Below are 27543 nucleotides of genomic sequence, written 5' to 3' on the forward strand. Positions count from 1 at the left end.
TCCAGCCCACGTCACAGCCGTCACGGTCTTCGGAACCAATACAGCTGAGTGAGCACTCAATGTTTTGGCTAAGTATTTAAGTACCCCATTGTTGTTCAAGTAGAGTTTAAAAATTAATTTACTGTTTTACATTCTCATGCAACCCTCCACTAAGGCGTCCCTCATAATCATATGGTGGTTTTAGGAAGTCAAATTCAAGATATTGTCGTTTTATTAATTTGGAGTTTCTGTGCTGGGACACTTGGACAGGAATATATGCATTACTGTGGAAAAATTCACCTGTGAATGAAATGAATTTTACTGCTCCATCAATCGATCATAACTTTTAGCTGATGGTCTTCCGTGATACTGGTTTTCTCTTTGTCTTTTTTCGTTTTGTTTACTTTGTTTTTCTTTAATGTTTAGTCAAAGTAATTTATTTGGTGTTATAATATTATTATTCATTAAGAACAGCTGTTAACTTAATTGCCGGCACAACGCCTCATATGAATTACATTTTTAACATCTTATATCACCAAACCAAACCTTCACCGATCACCCTGAGTGTGCAGGTGTCATTCATCATGGGAGCATCGTCATCATCATCCTCATCATTATTATTATCAACAACTTCAAGCCATGCTGGTCCCTGTAAACTATTGCCCTGTTCAGTCTTTCCAGCTGAAGTTTGAACGCCATGCGGTTACTAAAAATGCAATAGAAGCTGTGATGGAACGCAGAATGATAGCCAAACCTTATATTAAGAGACCGGAAGAGAGCATAGTGGATGAGAAAACAAACAGGGATAGTCGATAATCTAGCTGACATCGTAATACAAAGGACAGATAAGCGACGGTTAATTAGAGCGACGGAATGGATACCAACACATTGGAAATGTAGCCGAAGACGGCAGAGGGTCAGACATATTGACAAAATTAAAACGTTCGCCGGCATAATGTAAAACCAGCTCACACAAAATAGGGTATATAGTAAATCATTGGGGTAGGTCTTCGTCTGGCAGTTGAGATCATAAATTAGGCTGTAGACTATGATGATTATGGTGATGATTATGACAGCAGGAAACCTTTATTAACGTGTTGTATTGCATTTCTGACTGATAACTTCGAAGTTTCAATATTAATGTTGTGTAATTATCGTGTAAAATGCAGCAAACGTGCCCAGCACAAGCAAAACGTTCACATCCACGACGCGTGACTGAAAGCGGTCAAGGCGATTGCCATGGTGCGTCTCTACTTCCGCGAGTACACGATGACGACCGATGGCTGGCTCAACGTCGTCGAGGTGGTGAGTTTGCGTGCAATATTGACACGACTTATGTAGCCGACGGAGTCGTCGATCGCGCTATATCGTTTGCTCACAGCTAACTAGAACTCCAAACAGGAGCACAATTCGAGTGCAGCGGATGCGCCACGCTACTCGTGTCCGCGCTTGCGCCCATGGAGCTCTCGAACTGTACGCTGGCTGTGTGGTGTCTCTTCTCAAATAATTTTTTATTGCTAATTGTGGGAGTTAACCAAAAAGCTAGCTTAGGACTGCACATACACCAACCACGTGCGACGAAGGAAAGAAGGTGACTTTTTAGGGGCTCGTTTTTGTTTGTTAGACACAATATTAATGAGAACTAACAGACAATAATGCCAAGGAAAGTATAGGGGGTGTTATTTGTAGTAATTAGAATATAAATGCGAAGAAAGTAAAGTGGACGAAAAGATAACTTGCCTCCGGCAGGGACCAAACCTGCGACCTTCGAATAACAAGTCCGATTCTCTACCACTGAGCTACGGCGGCGGTCATCCTCTCGTCCACTTTATGGGGTATATATGTACATGTTAACCTATAGGAGTGTTAGTCAGCGCCTATCGCAGCCATGGCGGCGAGTGTGGAACATTCTTTTTTCTGCCTGTTGGCGTCACGTAGCACATGACGCCAGCAGGTCACGTGCTACATGACGTGATGCGGTCAACGTGATGCGGTCAACGTGATGCGGTCACGTGCTACGTGACGCCAACAGGCAGAAAAAAGAGTGTTCCACACTCACCGCCATGGCTGCGATCGGCGCTGACTAACACTCCTAAGTTAACATGTACATATATACCCCATAAAATGGACGAGAGGATGACCGCCGCCGTAGCTCAGTGGTAGAGTATCGGACGCGTTATTCGAAGGTCCCAGGTTCGGTCCCTACCGGCGGTAAGTTATCTTTTCGTCCACTTCATTCACATTTATATTCTAATTACTACAAATAACACCCCCTATACTTTCCTTGGCATTATTGTCTGTTAGTTCTCATTAAACCACGTGCGATGTCATTTACAGCCGCGAGATTGTATGACAGAGCAAATACGTATCACCACCGTCGTGACAATACCTCCAGTTGCTTACTGCCCCCTAACACATTGTTAGATTAAGTTTGAAAATCTAGTGTACTACCTGAATTCTAAACCGAAATTACAGAAAGCAGGAACTGTAAGGGCATGGGGAACGGTCTCAGAATGTTCAGTAATTCGAATGCTTCAGTGTTTATTTTAAAAAAAACGGCGATTCAAAAGCACGCCAGGGGTGGCGTGTGAGGCCCTGAAGTGATTTTCTAGATACTGACAGTGAATTGAACTGTAATAAAAATGCTGTGTTAAAGATGTCATATTTTAGTTTAGTAAAAAAAAAGCTAGGCCAATAAACACGACACGGACCATGGTTGGAGGTAGGAGCGGAAATAGGGGAAAGAAACACGTACGCTAAAAATCTTGTTTTTGCTTAAAAAACTGTAGGTTGTGCCGAAGAAATTGCCTACTGGGCTTCTCTGGGAATGCATTATATTTCGCTTGCTTTCTTTACATTGTTACCACTGTTTCAAACCATATAGCGTTGCTGACGTAGAAATGTTATACTGCAAATTTCAGTGGGACTATGAGAAAGAAAATTGACAATCACACAATCACTTAGTTGTAGCACTACGCTACAACGACCTGCTACGACGAAATTCTAAAAGAAAATCCTACAAGACATCCATGCACGTAAATCCTACAAGGAAATTCTGCAAGGAGATTCAAACAAGGAAACTCATTCAAGCAAATTTTACTAATGGGTGGTTGTCAGTTTTCCGCTTCATCACACGTCCGCCATTGCGGGGTTACGCAGAAGTAATCTTCAAATTTCAGGAGGAAGTTGCTTGTAAATGAGAAAATAAGCTCTTGATTGGTCTATATACGAGGACTATCAGGCTTGAATTGTCTTCTACCCTGCTTTGTCATGCGGTCGCACGCCCGTTCTGCCTTGTCTCGCATGGCTATCGTGGGCGATCAACGGACTACACATTTTTGTACGCATTTCCGACTTCGCAAGACCAAATAACAGCGTGTAGCTGAAAAGCGCGAAGTCCTGATAGGTTCATTGCTTAGTGCTGGTATTGTCCACATCTACTGTAGAGAAATTCGTGGCGAGGAGGAGGTAACGCCTGTAGGAAGGGTTGTGAAGGCGAGAAAGAAACCACTCTCTCTGTCTTTGAGCACGGCGTAGTTTAGGGGTCCCTTTATGGAATCGGTGAGCGTGTGTAACTGTGCGTCCGTGCAAAGCGCGGCCGCCTTCGGTAACGTCGGGGCAATGTGGTTCTACGCAGGTGATCGGCGCCATCCTCTGGGCGATGTACCATTGCCTGGGCGCAACGACGCCGAGCGAGCAGTTCCTACACAGCTGCGTGTGCGTTTTCACGATCAACGGAATTTTCTTCCTCATGTCGTCTACAATGAGCATCACGACGGCCCTCATGCTCCCCAGATTGTTTTATGTAAGTGTGCCTCCTCACGCAGATTCATAAAAAGAAACTGACATGGTTAGTATAAAAGGCGAAAAGAGAAACGAAACAGTGGGCATGTAAATCGGAAGGTTTGTAGAAAGTTGAGAAGGGAAGCAAAACACAGAGAGAAAGAGAAAGCGAAAAAAACTGACAAAGAGTAGCTAAATAACTGAAGACGAGAGAATCAAACTCGGATGTATAGATGAGTAGAAGTATTAGTTGCAAAGAAGAAAGGGGGGAGAGGGGGGTGTCTGTTACTGCATTTGGTGTTTTCTGATACTACGCAGCACAAATATATCTCGCAATTTTTCGCATGCAGTCTTTTCATGTAAAAGTAAATAAAGACTACTTTGGTTGTGAAATGCGGGACCCTTTGAACCATGCTTTCGGACAACGGTCGCAAGGTATTTCGCTAATGATTCCCGTCTAGTTAAACCATCTAAAAAAATTCACGAATAAAATGATCCAGAAATCATTATTTTACAGCGTAAGTTGTTACGAGCTCGAAACAACAGCCGATATTGGTGGCGATGTTGTCAGCCGCCGATGTCCTTTACCGGTATCCGTCACAGTTATCGCCCACATAAGAGAAAGAAACTCGAAATAAACGTTTATTTTCGAAACAGTGTCCCGACGACGCCCGGTATCACCTTTAAGTGGGAGGGCTCTCTAGTCAAGGAATCATCTGGCTTCGACTGTCCTCTTCACCCTGGTGACGAGTTGTCGCTGCTATTCCAAGTCCTTGAGGGCGAGCTTGGCCTCCCACGTTTCGGTTAGGTGGTCGTCGTTCGTTTGTCGTGCGTCATTCACATCCATCTCCGGTTGCATATGGCTGTTTGAAATAACCGGCATGCAATCAGCAAGTGGGCCAGGATGTACATTGCAGAGCAGGCATAACAAAAAAGAAAAACAAGGTTCGCGGCATATTCGAACCCAGGCGTTCTGCATGGCAATCAAGTAGTCTACCTATATATAGCCAGTGTTTCAATCATTTTCTGAAAGAGACGCAATAAAGGTGTCATGTTTGGCGAGGAATCGCGTTAACAGATGTACTACTGCGTGGCAGAAGAGCAGAATCGCAGCAGGCGTCACACTGTGTGGATTGCCTAATGAGTGCGTGGTTTAAAGCTTCTCACCCATTAAAAAGGGCTCCGCCATCAATGTTCATCGTGGTCATCGTTGTCCGCCGCAGCAACAACAAAACGACTTGTTACATAGGTGTTCATGCTGCCACAGAGCCGCGTAGGGGGCGATTCGCTACTTTGCAAAATAATGATGACTTATGGCGCGGGGGGCACGTCGCAACTGTGCTTATAGTAGGTGCCCTACGAGAGTTTAAACGGGCTCTGTGAAGGCAGCTCCTGCAACTTAAGCTTTGGCTATCCTGCGCGTTCTGCGGAAGCCTGGTAATTTTTTAGATGCGGAGCATCTCTTGCTTGGGGGTATGTCCCGCGGCCTGGTAGTCCGCACTCACACTACGCATCTGCAACTCTCCTCCTTCCCTCTCTCCAACAGCTGCGCGTTACTCTCTCCACTTTTCTACCAGCAGCTGCTTGCGCTTCTTCTGCGTTCTCGCTTCTGCTCTCGCGGCGCATGCGCTACTCTCCTCCTCTAGTCTACTCTCCTTCAAGTGGTAGAGCGCTGCGCGCGTTCAGTCCAGCGCTTGCTTCGGTTTCCTCCCCTGAAATGCGGGCTCGACATGCCGAAATTCTCTCCTGCGTAGCGCCACGATGAACGCCAGCGCATGCGCGTCCCCTCCCTCTCTCTCCTCTCCTACGCTGCCTCCCTCTCGCGCGCCTGTAGACCGCGTTCCCCGCTTGCCCTGTGAAAATTAACGGCCAGGCTAGAGGGAAGACACGACGCGCGTAGTGTTCCTCTTCGCGTTCCACGACGCGAGGTTGGTAGCATGCCCGAGGGCGGTAGCATGCCCAACGAACGCCAACGGAACGCGATCGTGGAAGTGCTCCGGCTTCGCATCGCCTCATGGTCCTCTCTGGCGGGAGATGGTGTAATTTTTTTATTATTTCTACAGCGCACCATAGAGACCGATAAGAACTTGCTCAAGGTACCAAGTAGTTTTATTCAACTCCTGCGTGATCTGCGATGACAGTATTTGATACATATTTGACTTCTTTATCTTACTTCTTTTGTCAGACCACAAGACTGTCATACGGCATCAGCATATTTTAGTTGATGCGTGCACTCTTCCTTTGGAAAGAAGCTGAGACTTGGTTCAGCATATGAATGTTGCGAATCATTCGGATGTTGTTTGTTACGCTCTAAAAGGGTCTAAACTTGAGCTTGTTTGCTTGGCTTCATAGCAGAGAACAGCGCTGATACACGAGACAAGTCCCGTCAGTCTCTCTTGTCTCGTGTATCTGCACTGTACTCTACTATGAAGTTGTTACGCTCGTAGAAGTCATGTGGCCATGTACCCTGGCTTTTCATTCTACTATATCTGAGGCAGATTAGTTACTAAACAAAGTGCGAAGAGTAGCCGCTTTGGTTGCTACATCTAGGGATCCCGTACAACGTTTTCTTCATTACCCAAGAATGACTGTTATTTATTCGCATGCTTATAGCTCCTCGGAAACAAATTTTATTTACTGCCTTCCAGTACAACCTTTTTCAACTCGTCGCAGCAGGATGTTACATATTTGGCGGAGTCGGCTGCGTTGGCAACTCATCTTTCATCGATGGCGTAAGTTATACAAGATGTCATTGGGTTTTCATATCTCGATTGTTGGTGTTTTCTCATGAATAATGGAAAGAGCAATATTTACCTAACGTCGTTACGTTTTGATTGATTAGAACAGGCGCCAAACTTTTAGCGCTATACTTGTGAATCGTGAATGGTTGCATGTTTTCAGAATATTCAAAAAACATTTTACCCATCGTGGTGGCTGAACGTTTGCGGCACTCCGCTACAAAGGATGAGGAGAGAGGGTTTGATGCATGGCCAAAGCGTCATATTTCGATGTTGGTGAAATGCAAAACGCCCGGGTACTTCGATAAATTAAATCCGGAGTCCCCCCACACGTCGTGCCTGATTATCGCATATAGGAGGTTTGGGCATGTAAAACCCACGAATTTAGTTTTAAATGGTTTTGCTCGCTACGAACTTGTGTTTGAGCTTCTTGTCACATAATACGCACGCTTGAGAGTACCACTTTGCTACATAAGATTGTACAAGGCCGCAGTTGCGTTTAAGCACCGATTTCCTTCACTCATTCCACTGGGTGTGCCACGCACCGATCCCATCCACTTAATATTGTTCCTTTCCAGCCATTTGCAAAGTCTCTAAGAATTATTTTTTTCCAAGCGCTGTTGACATTTGGAACAATGTTTCTTTGCGGATGTTTCTTTGCGGAAAAGCCAATTGAACAGTTTTTGAAAGAATTACCTAAGCAGATTTTGCAATACGTCTCTAATGCATTGTGTTTGTTGTTTGATCTACTGCCTGATTTGCCCACTCTTGCTTTGTCCATCTTATTGAGACAGCACGGTCTGTAAATAAATAAATAAATGAGTAAATAAAAAAAAATAAATAAATTCGTAGCTTAAGGGTACCATGTTTTGTATAAACTGCAAGGTTGAGAGAAATAAAACTCAAAAATTGTCACATATACCAAAATATCCGTTGCGCGTCTATAGGTGGAGTCGCTTTAAATTCGGGAGCAAGGTTTCAGTTTCACAATGCATGCATGTGATTCAAGTGTTGCACTCTTAACTGACTTCGTCTTTATTTGTTTATTTTTTTGGTCTCTCAGGTGACCGCGATTGTCGGCGGGGGCTTTCATCTCGTCCATTTTATTTATTCGATTCTCAGCTACTGAGAGTGGCTGGAGCTCAAACTGGCGTGCTCACGGGCCTCATCTCACTGCATGTGGCTTACACGCACGATTGTACATAGGCGAGAAGTTGCACAAATTTAATCCACTGAGGACCTGCGCTGTGACAAAATAAAATTCGGACTGGTGACGCACCAAGCAGGGGCCTATTGTCAAGACTGCGAAAATTTCTGCATGCTGCGAAACGCAGACAGCGTGCGTAACGTCGAGGGCCGGCTAAGGTCTGTTTCGATTGCAGTCGTTGTAACGCATTTAGCATACAAGTGAACACCGTGGTTGAAAAGTAAATTGCTATTCTATTACTCAACGAGAATCCCCTGTACATTGACGTCCGGCGTCAACGTTTGATTGCCGCGTGGAGCCCTGTCTCATTAGCTCGTCATTGACGCGAACACGCGTGGATTGAACCCATAACACAGTATTCCATAGGCAGCTTGGAGCAGCCACTTCAAAGAGATGCCGCGTAACTCTAACTATCGTAACCACTGACACGACACTGCTTCAACGAGAACCATTTTATTTTATTTTTATTTTTATTTCTTTTTTTGTGATCAAAATGTTTGTGAAGGCATGCAAGCTCTCTTTGGACATCGTTACGTCGATCTTGGTATTTTACGTACTCATTTCCGCTAGTTTAGACAAACTGAGTGTGCTCGCACCCGAGTCTTAGATGTAAAGATTAGGTAGATTACGCGAGAAAGAGTCAGTGGTGGACGCAACACGGCCTTTTTCGAGTTGAGTACACTTTTGCAACGCAGCACAGAAACTAACGTAGTTGAGCGCCTTTCTCGGGCAAGCTTATGCGAGCCAACCATCTCAGTTGCTGTGCACATCGCGAATTTTAAAACCTTAAACAACGGAATCATGTCGCACCAATTGTTTGAGGCATTTGTAAACATAATAAGCCTTATCTCAAGATATCCTCTGACCAATGCTGCCACGTGTCAATTCTCTACTACCTATTTTGGCTCATTCTGTCGGATCTCTACGTGCATTAGCACAACGCAAAATATTGCGAGTTACTGGGGTTCTGTCGACAGATGTTCATATTATTTTGGGGTATGAATATTATGCTCTAGTAGGTATGTATGCTATAGTGTACAGTGTATCGACGGACGAGTTTAGTATTGAGCGATATAATCATCATTGTAACAATCGTTTGCATTAGCCTGAGTGCGCCCGCCACAGTGCAAATGCCTCTCGCATGTTTCTGCAATATTCGCATTCACATGGCCCAGGGCTTGTGTACAGTTATGGTCATTCCAAGCAGCTTAATGTTAATGAAGGTCGGAAGGTTCAAAGTTTCCCATCCACAGCCAATACGGAAGGGAAATCATAGACCGACCGCAAAATACACGCGCGAACTTTGGAGAGTGTGGTCCTAATTTGTTTGTGCGCGCTGAGTGCCGAAAGCTGACAAAAGAGTGAAAGCTAAAGAAAAAAAAACTATATTCCAGTCCCACGTTTAGTCGTAGGCAAACTCGGCCTCATGTTTCGGGTACTTTTATGCTGCTTTCAGTCGTTCCAGGTTGCGACTCTATTTAGATGCAAATTTAAACCGCCCCTCGAAAAACGCAACAAAATGAACAACATTTAGTGAGCAAAGCAATGGCTGTGGCAGTCTCTGCCTAAATGGTGTGTTTAGAGTGTCTATGCAAATTGGTGCCGCTGCCTACATAAGTACTGCACTCACTGATGGACCGGGCTCAGTTGCACTGACGTAATGTTGACTCGCGGCCGAACGAATAATTTTAGCATCACAGTAAATAATGTGCCACGAATTCTTAACTTGCCTTTTTTCTTATATGTAGGCGGCAGCTTGCTACACCGATTCCCGTGAACGTATTGTATATTTTTGCTTGCGTAGTTATTTTTAGCTTTCCTCTTCTACACGTGAACTGGCGTACGATGTGGGCGGGAGAAGCAGAGATGTGAGGGTAAATCAGCGTGCGTTGTTTAAAACAATAATGGTGTTTGCAGGACACACACATACACACACACACGCAAACACGCACACGCAAACACGCACACGCACGCGCACACACACACGCGCGCGCGCGCGCATGGACGGACGGATGGAATGTCGCTCTTGTAAAGACCGTAGAGTGTTAACAGGCGATCCGATTGATGATCCGAAGCCACCAGCAATGATCACTTAGGGACACAGTCATATTTCGTGGTCCCCAATGAAGCCGTTAAACATTATGACAGCTGCCTCTCAGCCTCTTGCTCACTGGATTTTTCAACCGTTCTATAAGTTTCCTCTAGCGGTTTTATACTTCTCAGAATCGAGCTCACGTCACCACTCATGGCCATTCCAATTCTGGGTGAACATCATTGGAAATTCTGAGTTTGTTTTGATTTCAGCGCGTTGAATTCTTGGTTTCCTGGCCGCATAGATGCGCCTGACAATTTATTTATCGTGTTAGGTGCGATATTTATTTGTCACACTCGTTTGTAGCTCGCATCTGTCCTTTTCCCTCACGGGACCGAAACTTCTGTGTTGACCCGACCCCAAGAAAAATTTTTAAAAAATGATACTTTACATTCCCGACAGGATTTTTCTTTTTGTGCTCTTGATCAATGAACATTTCCTCAAAGAAAAAAGCATGGGACGTAGAATGCTATATTACAATTATTGAATAACTATAAGACAAGAGCAATACATAATTTCTGTTTAACATAATTTATCTGCTTTTTCGGAAGCGCTAAAGAAATACGCTCATCGTATAAACGCGAACAGTTTCCTGCGGCGCATTACTTGCTGTTTTGCCACCTCTTTCATTTACAATTTCTTTATCGTTGCTGTTTCTATCGTAGATTTACAGCAGGCCCCGAGGTCACCCCAGGAAGGACTAGCGTGCTGTTTTGGTTGTTGGTAATGGTAACGTCTTTCTATTTCATAACGCGGGCAGCCTCCTTCTTTTAGATACTGTCGGGACTCTGTTAAGTCTGGGCCTCCTGCGGCATTTTTCAGAGAAAAAAACCCAACGAAACAAGAGCTCCTTAGTGCTGCTCTGTTGAGCGAAGTCATGACGAGGAGGAGAAATCCAATATCGCACGCATCAAACAAATACAAAACCTTCTATGACCTCCGAGCGAGGGCCTTTAGCAGAGGTATAAATTTTCGTTCCCTGATAGATAGCTTTAGCGCGATGATTAAATTTGCCGACAGCAGTGAAATCTGTCTTCACGCAAAGCATTACAACAAAAAATAAAGAGCTTAACCTTGAGACAAAGCTTAGCAGGCAAGGTACCGGTGTTTTAGACCATTGATAGATCCTTTTTTTTTACTTAGTTTTCTAAATGCACGCCGTAGAGCCCCGATTGAAGTATTGTCCTCCAAAAAATAGGGCGTTGGTTAGCTGCGAAGGAGATAACAACGGCAAAAAAGTTCTGATAGTCTGCACAAAATTAACTCGATAATGAAATGTATCAATTGTCAGTGAGTTCTTTCTTTTCGTACTATTCTTAATTTGCATATTATTGCACTAGCAACTAGCGACATTTACTTGCTTGCGAAACACCCTAGATACCCCACCGATTGTGGCTGTCCATAAATTTCAAGAATAGCAAACAACAATAAAACAACATAAAATGGAGGTGTCGAGGGTTGTATATTATAGGTATGATATAGGAACATAACGTTAGTACAAAATGTGGTCAGTTTCCGTACAAATAATTAATGAAAAGTAATTGCTGATAGGTGCACATCGAAGCTGCACAAATGAACACATTTCTTCCGTCGAAGAGAACACAGGAATTTCGCATTTGATGGGTACGTAGTGCCGAAGTGTAGGACTAGTGTGCGCCTCGCTTCCCCATAGCTTCGGTGCGCGCCGGCTTTGATGTAACATGCACGTCGCGACGCACTCGCTAGGCGGCGCGCCAGTCTCCTGCGCGTTTCTCCGCGTTACTCCGCGTGGCGGCGCTCCTGCGCGCACCAAACGCCTAGGGCCCTTCAAGACACTTGAGAGAGCGATAAGGTCGTCTAAAATATTTTTTTTCGAAATAAGTGCACGTAACGCATATAACAAGCGAATGTACGCTCTTTTTAGCTTATTCCACATGTTATGAGCGCCTCTTGGCAGCGTGAAACAATAGAAGAGGCCTTCCTTCGTCAGAAATTTCCTTTGTCTTCTTTAAGGGCTAATCTGGTGCTTTTAACAAAATTCGTTGCTAAAGTAGTCGGTTCATATTCACCATAGTACACTGAAAAGTGCAGCTTCAAAATAATGCAAGAACACGAACACAGTGCTCCTACCTGTACGGATTACCCTGGCTAGAAGTAATCTGGAGTGTATATGCATAGAGATGACTCACGATCGCTTGTAAGGAACGAGTCCTGCAGTATAGAAGGCATGGCAGCGTTTTTTATGTTTATTAAAGTATTGCTTTAGAATCTATAAAAACTTTGGGATGAAAGCACTATCATCAGCCTCACATGATTTCATTAAATCATTCCAACGACGCGGAATTGACTATTACGACAAATTTTCCACTTGCTCTTGCTCTCTATTTCCAGGTAGACGACACAATCTGCCTTTTTGTCTGGCCAAGTGTCCGTTACGAAAGTCAATCGAGGAATTCTTTCTACAAGTCCTTAATTAAATTTATTTCTACCGTTCACCCTATGAAAAGGGTGAACGGTAGGCACGAATTAAAAAAAAAGATTTACAGCATCAGTCACGCTTGGCTAGTCCATGGAAGACAGGCGCACGACGAGCTGTCAGTCGAGCCGTTATTGATGCCCGTAGTTAGTTCAGGCGTGAAAAGCTCGCACCAGTGATGCAGTGCCCGCCCTCTCAACTCTCCCCTGAGTGCGTTATGATTGATTAAATCAGGCAATTTTTTCGGGGGGGGGGAGGGGTGCACTCACTGAAAACTGTGACTATTTGAGCAAAACGCCTATTTTCATTATTTATTTTCGGTAAAATACCATGTATCATAAAAATTCCCGGTGCGGCCCGGCCCCCCCCCCCTCCCCCCTGGCTACGGGCCTGGATTAAATTATACAAAGTGCGCGCACTTTGCTTTCTTTGTAACGAAAAGAGATAAAACTCATGTTTAGTGTCTAAACTGCTTATTTGTATCAGGTATTACGCGCCCAGATAAGCAGAATCAGTTAAGTTCAATTTGTGCAATATAGCGCTGGAGCACATTTCGGCCCGCTGGACGTTGTATCATCCCAGGCAGCACACAACGTCGGGCCGATATTGGCTTTACGGCGGCTGTGCGCGGCCCCACCTCGGGCCAGCATTGCCAGCCTGGCGCCGATATCGGCGGAGCCACTGACTTTTGCCGGCAAAATTGGGCCGGTTTTGCCGCCTTTCAGCTGATGTTGGTCTTTCACCGGCAACATTGGGCCGAGTTATCCGGCCTTCTGCCGTCATCCCGCCGATATCGGCTTAGCCGATTTCTTTCACCGGCAACATTGGGCCGAGTTTGCCGGCGTTTTGCTGTTCTTCCGCCGATATCGGCTTAGCCGACGGCTTTCACCGGCAACATTGGGCCGAGTTAGCCGCCGTTTTGCCGTACTTTCGCCGACATCGGCCGAGCCGATGGTTTTCACCGGCAACATTGGGCCGAGCATGCCGTCATTCTGCCGTGCTTCAGCTGACATCGGCGGAGCCGATGGCTTATCGACGATGTTGGAACTTGTCTCCCTCCAGACAGTTATACATGCCCTGTTGAGAACGTCCTCCTGCGTCGCGGCGCTCCAAAAGTCCTCGTCACCGACAGAGGTACGGCTTTTACGGCAGAGCTAACGCAAACCATCTTGAAATAGAGCCACACAAGTCACCGACGGACATCACCCGTAGGCGAATGGCCTCACCGAGCGGCTAAATGAAACCCTCGCCGACATTCTGGCAATGTACTGTACGTCGAACACATGACGTGGGACGCCATAACATCTTCCGCAGATAACCTGAAGTTAACAAGGCAGTGTAAGAAAGCGCACACATACGACGCCGTTCAAACTAGTTCACGGAAGCCCCTCAACGACGCTGGACGCCGTGTTGCCGGCCGTCAGTGAAGAGAATAACCTCGACGTTGCGCTCTACCTTTAGCCCGCCGAAGAAGCCCGGCAGCTCGCCCGCCTAGGATACAATCGTAATGCAATAGAGCATTAGGCGCTTGAATATTTGTAGCTTAAGCTGTAGAATACCGCTACATGGATTGCTGTACTAGCACAAATAACAAAGTGCAAATATTGTACCGTGCTAATGCCGTACGTACGACTCGGGGCGCGAAGTATCGCCGACTGAATAGCTTGCATTCTCTTATTAGTCTCTGCTATGACAATGACTAACAACTAGCACTGGCTCAGTCACTTTTCTACCAAAAAAAGGTGGTCTTTAGAAGAATAACTGACTGAAATTAGATGGCCACTTCGTTGACCAGTTGTTCAAAGCTATCAAAGATGTTGAAACGTTATAACACATACCATTAACTTCATGGGCCAAATTCGAAGTACTTGTGTTTCGTAAATCTTTTTGCCACTGGTCGGCCGGCTTCACTAATGTATCCAGCATCAAAATTCACCCAAACATTCCCGCACGAATGCTTTTACCGGAAGAAGTTTTATGTGAATACTGATTCTGTGCATAAGTCGAGCTTGTCATCATATTTATAGCGCTATATCCTTTCAGCCGCTGAATGTGTGGCGCCAACGCTCATATACTACACGGACAGTTTCCTATCTCTGTGTTTACACATATTTACTCACGCGCGTGTTTGGGTGAAGCGTAACAAGCGCATTTACTTCAGTGATGTCACATAATTTTACTTTATGAAAATAGTAAAAAGCTCAGCAAGGCGTGTTGCTGAGCTAGTTGGTTCGTTACTTGAAAAAAATAGGTATGGTGCAAAAAAGACCGGGCGAAGTGAAGACACGTTTTGTCGTTTGAATGTTTACAAATCAACTAGCCCGCTGACCATCTTTAACGAACTGACAAACACGCGTTTGCCACGTGTTTGTGAGTTCGCATTTGCACTTCGTTGCCGTCCATTTTGTGACATACATATCTTTTTCAAGTAAAAATCTCGCTCAACGATTGCTTCCCACGTGCTTCCAGAAACAGTCGCATAAAATATTATTATGGCACGTGAAATACGATGAAAAATGCGGCTCCAACGTGGTGTACGCAAAGTTTTCATGTAGCGACATGTGGCAACAAGTGATGCATTGAAAATTCGACGAACGCCTTTCTCAAACGGCATGCCCATAGATATGCTGGGGGGATCGCACACCATTGTGGTAGGCTGAGCCGTGCTTTCAAGAAGGGAGAATTCGCGTTTTTTTTTTTTCGTCTTCTTCAACCTCTACCCCCCCCCCCTCCCTCCCTTCCCCTCGTTCAGCGTCATTGTCGCGAAACTCGCTTGACCAGGCAGGGTAGGGTAGCCGTCCAGACGGAGGGACAATCGTAGCTGCGGGAGCAGGTTTTTTTTACTCTGACCAGCAGAATTCTTCAAGAAGTGCGGTGTGTGGACATGTGTGGTGGAAAGTCAAAATCGTGCACGAGACGGATACGCGGCAGGATTCCGGCATTGTTTTCGGCAGAGATCACCGCAGCGAGAAACCTGTGGCCCCCTGCTTCCATGTTGAACTCGCTCACCTCATATAAGGCCGCGTGTTCACTACTGTTACGTGTCATCAGATTTTTGTTCTCTTCTTATCGCGTATTCTCTATTGACCATCGTGTTTTGTGTATTCTGATATGGTGCGCTTGCATTTTTTATTCGCTCGTGTTTTTAGCGATCCAACGGGCGCACGTGAGTGGTTTTTATGCACGATTCCTTTCTATTACAATCTTACCTTTAGATTAGGAATGCGTGCGTGTCTATCTTGTTTAGATGTAGAGTTCATGGGATCTTGTGGTACCGCTCGCAATGTTTCTCGCGTCGCGTGCAGCCGCTTATCCATCTTTTTGGCCCTTAAGATATCACTGAAAAGATTGCAATTCCCGCTTAAAGGATAACGCTAGTTTAATTGCCAGTCATGTGTTGCGAATGCCTACCGTTCCTTGGTGAACTTAATAAACGCGGGGGGGGGGGGGGGTGCTCCTCTGCTCGTAATTAGCTCACGCGTATACACAATCTTCTAGTCCAGTTGCCACTCTTAATCTCGCTTTTTCGGCAAGCCGCCTAACATTATCTTTCTTTTCTTCGGGTCCGTCTTTAATCCGACTTTAATGCTGCCTTCGTTTACATCTCCAGAATTTTTTTCGTGATTCGGCATCGTCGTTACTGAAAAGCGCGATATCGTCCACAAAACGCAAGTAGCTAAGATATTCTTCGTTATTCCTTATTCCTATTTTTGCCCGTTCTAGTTCTTTCAATATTTATAGTGAATGTGCCGCGCATAAGGTTGAAGAGATTGTAACTCTTCGCATAGGCGTGCGCACAGTGGGGCAGCGGGGCGGCCGGCCCCCGTAGTCACCTAAGAAGAGGTGGGCGCAAGGTCTGCCAAACACATTGACTTAATAGGGAGGGGGGGGGGCGCCGCGATGCACCTTCGCCCCCCACCCCTCCACCCCCTCTGAAGGGGAACCCTGCTCACGCCTATGATTTTGCCCCTGATCCCATTCTCGATTAGGATTGTCCTGCTTTTTTTGAGGAATACGGGGGCTGTGGGGTTGTTTATATGTTGGCTACGGTATCTATAGATGTTTAGATATTCCTTTATGGCATAATTATTCCGGAACTGCTGGCGTGTGTTCATATCTGTGAATAAATTTGTGTTTATCACCTTGCAAATGTGTTGCTCCTTAATTTCTCAGACGCATGCGTAGTTGGTGCAGCAGGCCTTTCATCAATTTAGTTGTGTTAGAGACAATATTGACTTTCGTTCTCGGCCTTGCACGGTTCGACAGAATTGTGGTTCTTAATCGCACACTAAGACATCAGTGGAGCAGTCGTTCTAATTAGGAAACATTTTTCGAATATGGCACCAATGGCAGTCGATGAATGTCGTTGGGCCGCGAATAGTCTATTTTAGCGCTGCTGACTTACAGTACAGTAACCACAGTAATACCGAACTGCCGTGGTCGGCACGCAGCCATTTTACTTTATAACACATGTATCAGCCTGCCTGATCAAGTTGCTTTACGCATTGAGCAACTACCGCCAGTGTCTCCATATAAACTAGCTACGTGCCGACCACGACGGTACAGTACTACCGTACTTAGCGCACGGTAAGCCACTACTGCATGCTAAAACATAATAACGGGTGTAAACGGTCACGCCGGCGGCTACCCGACGTCGGCGGGGCCGACACCGCGCCAGCATCGGCTAGCGCACATAGGCCCAATGACGGCTTGCCATCATCGGCTGAATAACGGCAGGCCCGTCTTGGACCGACGCTGGCTAGCCCACGTCGGCCTGAAGCCGGCAAGCCCGCATCGGCACAAAGGCGGCTAGCCGACGTCGGGCCGATGCGGGTGAAAGTAGCGCGAGCGTGATTTGCCGACGTGGGGCCAATATTGCTGCCGTCATTTGCCGGCGTTGGGCCGAGATCGGTCCAATGGCGGCGTACTGCCTGGGATGTATGTGCCTCTGCAGCATCAAATATGCTTCTGATACAACAAGACACAACACTATATTTTGATACAGCACTGTATTCCGACGTCCCACATGGCATATGAGGAACTGACTCACTGGGTGCATTGAATAAAAGGGCGGTAAAAGCGACGTAAACAGAGTTCCCATTTACACCTTCGTTTTGACCCACGTCCTCTGCATCAATTACAGTGTTGCTCATGCCCGCGTTGTCATGCTCATGCCCGCGTGCTCATGCCCGCGTGGTCGAGCGAGTGTGAAATGTCGCCGTAGACTGGTTCCGAGCAAAACATCGGGAGAATATAGGACACCCCTTTCCGGCCTTTTGTCGTCGGCATGTGATAGCACCTCTCAAGGGGTTCTCACCAAACCACTGCATTCTTTTACCCGAGCGCAGACATGAAGGTTTTCGCGTGCTCAAGTAAGCTGTCTCCATGTTTCCCAATGTCAAAGACACCTCCCCTCTCCCCTCTCGGACTTCCTCCTCGCTGATATTCAGGACTGGAGTCGTCGGGCGGGGCACGTGAGTTGTGTGGCGCACTAATGTTCGCCAATTAGACTTCTCGACGTACGAGTCTATTGTGTGACTTATTGCCTTCTTTCTGGAGGTCAGACGCCGAGGCGGCAAGTTACCGGTTTGGCGGGAGCTGCGAACACGGGTTTTGAGTGCCTCAGGGATGTCTGACTTGGGGCTATATAAGCGGAAGATTTTGTATATATATATATATATAATGTCTCTCTTGATATCTCTCATCATGCATCTATGTAAATAAACCTCTGTCTTCATGTACGAGTGCCTTCCTCTCTGCTTAAGGTGGGCTAACAGGTACGACGGCGGGAGCCAGCTACCGTTGACGAGACCCACCGGACCCGAGTCGTAACAGGCGTGAGCCGTCATTACTGAGGTGAAGACGAAGAAGAGGTGTGGGCACTAGCAAGGCTAGCGGGAAATCATCATCGTCAGAAGAAGAAAAGGGCCACCGCATATTAATGAGGCAGTGTGGTCTACTATCGAAATCGCATAGTAATTGCAGTATTCATTTCAAGTTACCTAAGATTTCCTTTTTATTATTTTTTATGATTCAAAATTGTTCAAATAACCTTCTAAATTTTAAACTATGATTTCTTGGCCCATTCTCCAGAGTGGTATGCCATAGTGTTATGGTATATTATGGTTTATCGAAAGCTTCTGCCCCTTTCACTTTCTTTTTTTTTAAGGAATGTTATTATAGTTCTTATCTAATTTCTCTCTTTTTTTATTTTTTAGCAAGCGTTGTGTAAACCATTTACATTATAAAGTACAGTGTGACCAATCCCCCTTGTGGGTATGAGCCAAGATCTAGGCGACAAGACAAGACAAGACAAACGAGCAGCCTGCGGTCGTTTGCGAATCTGTTCGGTTCCTGAGGAACCGGCATCGCCCAGCACAGGTCACAGTCCCCGCGGCCCTTGGAACCAAGACAGCTGAGTGAGCACTCAATGTTTTGGCTAAGCGCGGGGTGCAATTAACTACCCCATTGTTGTTCAAGTAGAGGTTGAAAAGTAATTTACTGTTTTACATTCTGATTTCAACAAATTCTCCAGAGAATGGCCCGGGGCGTCCTCTGCCTTGCTTATCCACTCTTCCAACTGATCAAACACTACTTGGAGCCTTTAATTCCCAGTGGTGTGAGCCCTTGCATGGTGAAGCCATCTGACTTACTAACCCGAGAACGGTACAGCCGGAACTTGCGGTGGCCACCTATCACTGTCTTGACATTGCTGGTGTTAGACAGTTTCGCAAACGCGGAATTGACTGCCGATTGCCGGGACAGGCTTGCGTGTGCGATCTCCTTAAATGCTCTTAATTTCGATCGATGCAAGTAAGTGCTTTCATTCCAACGCATATTTGCACCAAGGGAATCATTCGCGGTGTAGACGCTAAGCTGAGTTTGACAAAGATACTTGAAAAGTTATCCGCAGCTGGTGCACTCATTCTTTAGCGGTGCGATATGTGAGCAGACAACGAATGAGTTCCTACAGAGTCAGCGATTTCCACTTTTGCAGGTACTTCATGTGTGGTGCATTCCCAACGGATCCATCACATTTCGATTAGACTCACTTGTCTCACATTCATTACAATGCCGCAACTTCCGGCGCTCTAGCCACAGTCTGGCATGGACTGCATCATTTTTGTACAAAACCATTCCTCGAACGACTGTTCTCCTCCGGGAAGTGCTGCCCGTGCCGGGGTGCCCACAGTGCTAATGACCTTACCTGCCCAGCTAGCGCTCAAGAAGTGAGAGACGTTTATCCCGCAGACAGGCTATTTCCGCGATCAAAGAAGGATAACATGGGTATGCTAGTGTGACTGCGTGACGCCTGACGATTGTTGATGCAAATATGTCACAATTCATCGCTGCAGAAGCAATAAAATAATATGTCTAAAATAATGGAACGTGTCACAAAGAGTGTGATGGAATGCTTTATTGTGTCCTTAGCATGGCAACTTGATTAATGATAAAGGCTGAGGTGCCGCTCAGGCGGAGAGGACGCATCTCTGTTTTCCCTAACACGGCAAAGCACATTCAATGGCACATACTTAAAGGGGCCCTGCAACACTTTTCCAAGTAGCCATGAAATGGCTTCACGAAAAGAACTTATTGCCTCACGAATCGAACGCGGCAAACATTTTTAGGATCCGTCCAGTACGAGCGGAGTTACAAAGGTTTGTCGCACACTGTAATTGCTTTCTCTCTTCTCTCGCCCCGACGAAAGCGCTGGAAGCTAAGCAGAGAAGGGGGAGGGGGACACGGGGAAGAAGGTACGTCACGCGCGCCTCCTGACCTTGAGCACATTTTCTCTTTTTTTTTCTTTGAACGCGTGGCGTATTTCAGTGCGATCGCGTGCGCGCGCCCGGTCGAGTGGCGGCCTCTCGCTGCGGCCGCAGTAGCAACCGATCGCACCGTGTTCAAGTCAGCCAATGGCGTGCAAAATGCCTGTGATGCTGTAAGCACCACTTTTGTCGCGAGAAGAGGAAGCGCTTTTTAGCTGACTGCGAATTTATGGTCATTCCCAGGCCGCGTGCTGCGCTATAATGTGTGGCTCGCGTGTTCTCGGGATCCTCGACTACCGATCGGCAGCGTTTTCTGACCATGCTGAAAAAGTGTTGCAGGGCCTCTTTAACTGATTCAGATCCACTTGAACCAGATGGATGCAATTTTTCTATAGCAGCCGATGATTTTCAAGTCGAGGAAAAAGCTAGGGTTAAAATTTCTTTTCTTCACCAAACTAGACCGGTCTTTTTCGGTAAGACCCCCTGATTTTCACAAATATTTTCGGTGAATTTTCTGGCTCTTAACCATGCGTAAGGTAGCCTCTTCCATAACAACAGTGACAATAGTCACTGATTCGTTATCATTGTGTTGTGAAATAACCACTCGGGATATATCGCCTGCCCTGAGATCATTGCGTTTACTTGATCCAAATCATTTGCAAAAACTTCGTTTAGGTCGGGTACCTTGGCACAAAGGGGCTAGCGCTGAACGAAGTCGCATGCAGTTTGGCAAAGACTTCAAATGCGGCTCAGGTTGTGTCTTTCCTTCCAGTTGCGGCTTTCATTACTTCAGTCATATTTCGAAAGTATGCTTTTTATTATCTACACAAAGTCTCGCATCCTCACCTGATTTGAAGCACCTACATTTCTCTTGAAGTAGAAAATATTGAAAAACTAGGAATAACAAAAGTAGCAATGACAATATTGCGGTCTCCAACCGCAAGACTAAATACATACTTGCTCCCAGCTTGTCTGGCGATCTCTCTCTTATGTTCCTCTTGCAATGAGGAAGAGACAGTCAATCCCATCCTATTGGATTGTCACCGTTTTTCCTCCCTCAGAAAACGAGCCATTGAAATTATACTGCAGCAACTTGGTATACCCTTCCCTTCAACTGCGCTGCTATCATGTGGGGCTTGTGGGCTGGTTCGCTCGGACAGGAATACACATGGCTGTGTAAAAATCCATATGTGAATCAAATCAATTTAATTCTTCAGTCAATCGCTTATAATACTTAGCTCACGGCCTTCCATCAAAATGAATATTCGTTTGTTTTCATTTTGCTGTTTTTGTTTTCCTGTGTATGTCTTTATTATTTAGTCAAAATAGTTTATTTGATATTCTAAGAATAATATTCGTTAAGAACAACTTTTAATTTATGTTGAAGGCATAATGCCTAGCACGAATTTGATTTTTAAGATCTAATGTGACGCACCCAACTATGGTCGATGCTTTTGAGCGTTTAGGTGCCAATCATCTTTAAGGCTCATTCACACCTGAGTCTAGCACCAGTCGCGCGACCGTTTGCGAGTAGCGGTTAAAAAGTGACTCGAAGCGACCGATGTTCACACCTGCGTGTGAACTATTTACGTCGCCACATAGAATTCACGTCTGCTCGTATATAGCTAGCATTGCCATTGCCCCGTAAAGTAAGCTGAAGTCCTGTTCCTGCGCACGTGATTGGCTCAGAGCTTTGCGACTGCAATACCTTGACTGAAAAATCGAGCAGCTAGCGATTGAGCCAAAGCAGTCGCTCTGAGACCAAAATGGCCATTTGCGATAAGTCGCTTTACGACTAACTTAATCGTGTGACCGTTGCTACTCGCCGGTGTGAACGAGCCTTTGGAGTGCTATCATCATCATCATCATCATTATCAACTTCAAACCATCGTAGTCCCTGTAAGTCATCCCCCTGTTCATTCCTCCTAGCCGAAGTTCTGAACACCATATTGCAACTAAAAATCCGATAGAACGTCTAATGGAACACAAATTAACAGCCATAATATACATTATGAGACAGGAAGAGAGCAAAGTGAATTAGAAAAGAAACAGGGGGAGCCGATAATCATGTGACATTAAGAAGAAAAGGGGGACCTTGGCAGGTCATGTAATGCGAATGACAGATGGTCAGTTAGAAGGACGGAATGGATCCCAAGAGGTGGGAAATGTAGCTGAGGTCGGCAGAGGGTTGGGTAGAGCAAAATTTTGAAGTTCCAGGCATATGATGGAACCGGTTCACGCAAGGAAGGGTAAATTGGAAATCATTGGGATAGGTCTTTGTCCTGCAGTAGAGATGATAAAAATGATGATGACCATGACGATGATTATGAACATAGTAGCCCTTTAATGATGCATCGTATTGCGTTTTTGAATGGAACTAAGTATTTTCAATATTAATACTGTTATTATTGCCTAAAACGCTGCAAACGTGCCCCGCACAGGCAAAAGGTTCACAGCCACGACGCGTGGCTGCAAGTGGTCAAGCCGATCATCATGGTGCAACTGTACTTCCGCGAGTACACGAAGACGACCAATGGCTGGCTCAACGTCTTCGAGGTGGTAAGTTTGTGTGCAATATTCACGTGGTTTCTGTAGCGCACGCAGAGTGAGAGGAGACGATGAGGAGAGGAAAAGAAGCTATTTCTGCAGCTCTACTTGGGAGCAAGTCTCAGCGTCCACAGGGAAATGGGGAGAGGAACATAAAGATGGGAAGAGGAAAGGAGAGTGGCGTCCATGGCCGAGGACGCGGCGGGCTGCTTCTACAGCCGGATGTCCAGTCCAGTGTCGCCAAGGAATTAAAGAACCTCCTTGAAGAGACTGGAGTGTGGCAGTGGTCAGGCAACAGGAGATCCCTTCGTGTAGCCGCGGGTAGACCCTGGCAGAGGAAAGCCGTGGCGATGCGTCGTCCATCGCATCATATCGCTCGCTCACAGCTCACCAGGACTACGAACAGGAGCAGAATGCGAGTACAGCGGACGCGTCACGCTTGTCATGTTCGCGCTTGTTACTGTAAAACGCTGGAATCGTACGCATACTGTGCGTCTTTTATCCAATAGAATCCTTGTACTACTAAATATCGGGAATTAAATAAAATGTTAGCGTAAAAGTAACATGATTGTGCAATCGATGGTGTATACCAGCCGCGTGTGACGTCATTTGCAGCCGTGACATTGTGTGACAGCGCTAATACAACCATCACCGTGGCATTATATATGGTCAGATGCTACTGCCCTGTTAGCACATATATAGATATATTAAGTTAGGAAATAAACAGTACTGCTGAAATTCTAAACTAAAATGGGAGAAAGGAGGGACTATACGACAATTGGGAATGGACTCGGAACATCATTCAGTAAGTTGAATGCGTCAGTGTTTACTAAAAAAGAAAAAGATTGAAAAGACGATTCAAAAGCACGCCAGGGGTGGTGTTTAAGGCCGTGAAGTGATTTTTTTAGATAATGGCAGTGGATTGAACTGAACAAGCTATTGTAAACACCACATGTTTAGCTTACTATTACGGTAAGAAATACAGAAAAAGGAATGGAAAGAAACGCGGACGCTAAACTCTCTGTTTTTGCTGAAAAAGTGGTAAGCGATGTTGATGAATTTGCCCAATGGGCTTCTTGTGGAGAAAATTATCTTTGCCTTGATTTTTTAACATTGTAATGACTTTTTCAGACCAGACAGTGTTGCTGACGTCGACGTGTGACACTGCAAATTTCAGTAGGATTATGAAAGGGAAAATTGGCCACCAACCATTTACAGTACAAAGCTACAAGGAAATCCTACAAGGACATCCACACAAGTAAATCCTAAAAGCAAATCCTACAAGGGAATTCATAGGAAGAAATTATGCTAGAAAATTCTACGACGAAATCCTACAAAGTGGTGGTTGTAAACATTCCCCTTCCTAACACTTCCATCACCATGAGGGATTCCGCAGAACTAATTGTCAAATTTTAGTAGGAAGATTGTTATAAACCTGCTTGGAAGAACTCCTAGTCTGCACAACATACAGTAATAAGAAAGTGACGTTGTTTTAAAAACGCAAGACAAAGCTAGCTGCATATGTCTGCTCTATTCCGAAGCGAGCTTTACTGATAGTGATTTAAAGGATCAGTTAGCGCATGTAACTGTGTGCACGTGCAAAGCGCGGCCACCTTCGGTGACGTCGGGGACATCTGGTTCCACGCAGGTGATCGGCGCCATCCTCTGGGCGATGTACCATAGTCTGGGCGCAACGACTCCGAGCGAGCAGTTCCTGCACAGCTGCGCGCTCGTTTTCACGACCAACGGACTTTTCTTCCTCATGTCGTCGACAATGAGCATCACGACGGCCCTTATGCTCCCCAGATTGTTTTATGTAAGTGCGCCCTCTCAGGAGGTTCATAAAAAGAAACTGACCTCGGGAGTATAAAAGACGCAAAAGTGTGATTCCACGAGAGAACAAACATGCATGTGCGGTTAATATTTTTGTTTTGTCTGACTTTTTTATATGCTATGAGGGCACATTTAAAGTGGATGGCACCAAAAATAATATTTCCATAAAACGCTCTCAGCGCGCCCAAACAAAAAAAAATCACACCATCTCCCGCTAAAGGGGACCATGAGGCGATGCGAAGCCGGAGCACATGCGCGATCGTGTTACGTTGGCGTTCGTTGGGCATGATCCGACCTCGGGCATGCTACCGCCCTCGTGTCGTGGAACGCGAAGAGGAACACTACGCGCATCGTGCCTTCCCTCTAGCCTGGCCGTTGATTCTCACAGGGCGAGCGGTGAACGCGGTCATCAGGCGCGCGAGAGGGGGACAGCGTAGGAGAGGAGAGAGAGGGGGAGGGGACGCGCATGCGCTGGCGCTCATCACGGCGTTGCGCAGGAGAGAATTTCGGCATGTCAAGCCCGCATTTCAGAGGAGCCAACCGAAGCAAGCGCTGGACTGAACGCGCGCAGCGCTTTACCACTTGAAGGAGAGGAGACTAGAGGAGGAGAGTAGCGCATGCGCCGCGACAGCAGAAGCGAGAACGCAGGAGAAGCGCAAGCAGGTGCTGGGAGAGAAGTGGAGAGAGTAACGCGCAGCTGTTGGAGAGAGGGAAGGAAGAGATTTGCGCATGCGTAGTGTGAGTGCGGACGCCCACGCCGTCAGACATACCCCCGAGCAAGAGATGCTTCGCATCTAAAAAGACATATGAGGCTTGCGGCGCAGGCACAGGTCGGCAAACTCACTCATGAGTCGACTCACGGAGACTCAGATGGGCTGTGAGTCTGAGTCTGAGTGAGTCTGGGTGAGTAATAATATATTGAGTTTGAGTCCGAGTGAGTCCGGTTTAGGAAAATTTTAGCGAGTCTGAGTCTGAGAGAGTCCGGTTGAAGAAGATATTGGTGAGTCTGAGTCTGAGTGAGTCCTAAGCGCAAAATATATTTTTAGTGAGTCTGGGTGAGCTGCACCTTTTATAGCCAACCTATGGTCCTATCTGCTCAACTGCAGCATTACTGTCAGCCTTATATCGGTTTACGTTTATACTCAAGTCTATTCACACACATCTCAAAGCACTAGAGTTTATGCGCCACTTCAATATTTATTGATTATATGGGGGTGAGTAGGGGGGGGGGAGAGGGTGTCATGACCTCCCCCCGCAAACTCTTTCATTGAAAGTTCTTGATAAAAATGTCTCATGTGAGTCGCGTGTTGCATAAAAATGTCTTTACTGGTTTTAAACCATCGATAACTCGTCATTGCAGGTACAAGATCAAAAGGCGTATCGTAGAGCAACGATTGTGTGAGATAATGGCGTTAAAGAGCACGGACACCATGATCGAAAAAGCTAATTTTTTGCTAATGAATTCATGAGTCGACTCACTCAGGCTCACTCAGACTCAAGTCAAGCCGTGAATCTAAGTGAGTCTGGCTGAGTAATATGTTGGTGAGTTTGAGTCCGAGTGAGTACGGTTGAGAAAAGTTTGGTGAGTCTGCATCTGAGTGAGTCCGGTTGGGGAAGCTTTTGGTGAATCTGAGTACTAGTGAGCCCTCAGAGCAAAATATATTTGTTTAGTGAGTCGGAGGGAGCTCCCAATTCTTTTGCCGACCTATGGGTACATGCGTGCTGCTTTTACTTACCGCAATATTTTTTTTTCATGGCCAAATTTAACGCGAGCTCTAAACATTGGGTTGAAAATTATTTATGCTTGTTTTATTACGCATCACTGTGAATTATATTCATGCTTTCCTTGTGCTAGCCTCAAAAGAAGAAAAAAAATGTGGAAAAATGGCAAACACGGCCGAAAATAAAAAAAAACAGTTTGCTAAGTTTGATGCACCTTGGCACGTTTCCTATTTTACACATAAACTTCAAAACAGTGTCAAATATTAAAAAAAGAACCTTTGTAACACTTGTGCGAAAGATGGTTTTCCTGCACGCAGCGTAAAAGAAGAAAAAGATAGTAAAGAATCCAGTTATTTTTTTCAAAAAAGTTCATTTTCAGAAAAAAAAATAAAAAAACACCGCTCTGAATTTTGGCGAAAATTCTTTATCGAAAAGCGCGTATGACAGTTAAAACACGGTTTGAATATTATATGCCCTAATTTGCTTTGTTCCCAAGATATAACGGGCCAAAATGGACTATACTCTGTGTGCTCACTTATGTATAACGTTAAGCGCAGTACTGAATTGACGAGGACGGGACAGGGAGTGACACACACACAAGCGCTTTTTTTGTATGTCGCACCAACAAGGCCAAAGATCCACCCTTGTTAATTGCTCACTTGCTTGCATTGTACGGAAAATCTACATTTTTAATCATTCTGCTGCAGCATAGCTTCGCTCTTGTTGTTTGCCTTCAAGAAAAATGTATTCCCAGACTTTATTTGTGTCTAGCGTGTGCGGGGGCCTACAACATCGTCTACAAGCATCAGAAGAAAGATGGACGCACCTCTTCAAAATATCAATCGCTTCGTCAAATGCTTGGTCTGCTTCGTCGCTGTTCTCATAAATGTAGCCAGGATTTCCTTGAGGCTCGTAAAGCAGTGCTAGCCGACCTCGTAGGTGTCGCGAATATCCTTCGCCCGTGGCAGTAGGTTCCTCAGGTAGGCAACGACAAAACAGCAACAAGAAAAATTTACGCAACGAAAATTCTTACAACAGAGCTGTTATGGTCGAGCTTTGCCGTGAGTCGTAGATAGAAAATTATCATCATGATGAACCGGCACGTACTCAACGACCGCCCAAGCATTCTGTACAGATGGTTGACAAGAGATGCTGAAACATGCCCACCAGCTATTCTGTGACCGAGCCTAGCACGACTTTGAGCAAGTTGTGCTATTCATTTTTCTAAAAGCCTTCTTTTGGTCGACACGTTAATAATCGGCACAGAATAATCGGACCCAGCCATGAGCCGCCGGCATAGCGCGTATAGTGAAGAGCTACACCAAGTCGAAACGTTTATACTGAAGAGCGCCGCATTCATTCACTTATTTCGGCACTGCTGTCATGAATGAGCCGCTAGAATGGCTCATGGTTTCACGTTT

At 45.7% G+C, this 27543-nt stretch overlaps 2 protein-coding genes across 3 annotated transcripts in view; both read left to right on the forward strand.

Annotated features, from left to right (window-relative positions):
- Window positions 1–1149: 1149 nt before the first annotated feature.
- LOC125756148 (uncharacterized) lies at window positions 1150–7795 on the forward strand. The gene is made up of 4 exons (XM_037660322.1): window positions 1150–1284; window positions 3617–3784; window positions 6411–6494; window positions 7564–7795. The coding sequence occupies exons 1-4, from the start codon at window positions 1219–1221 to the stop codon at window positions 7627–7629; spliced, it is 384 nt and encodes a 127-aa protein (XP_037516250.1). The 5' UTR covers window positions 1150–1218; the 3' UTR covers window positions 7630–7795.
- Window positions 7796–22040: 14245 nt separating this feature from the next.
- LOC119393348 (uncharacterized) overlaps window positions 22041–27543 on the forward strand; it is a 29949-nt gene continuing 24446 nt past the window's right edge. For both annotated transcript variants that reach the window (XM_049415885.1, XM_049415886.1), the window contains exons 1-2: window positions 22041–22579; window positions 24216–24383. In XM_049415885.1, coding sequence (XP_049271842.1) covers window positions 22514–22579; window positions 24216–24383 — 234 coding nt within the window. In that variant the 5' untranslated portion in view covers window positions 22041–22513. The remainder of the gene's footprint in view (window positions 22580–24215; window positions 24384–27543) is intronic.

Source organism: Rhipicephalus sanguineus, chromosome 5 (genome assembly GCF_013339695.2).
Source record: "Rhipicephalus sanguineus isolate Rsan-2018 chromosome 5, BIME_Rsan_1.4, whole genome shotgun sequence".
Classification (NCBI taxonomy): domain Eukaryota; kingdom Metazoa; phylum Arthropoda; class Arachnida; order Ixodida; family Ixodidae; genus Rhipicephalus; species Rhipicephalus sanguineus.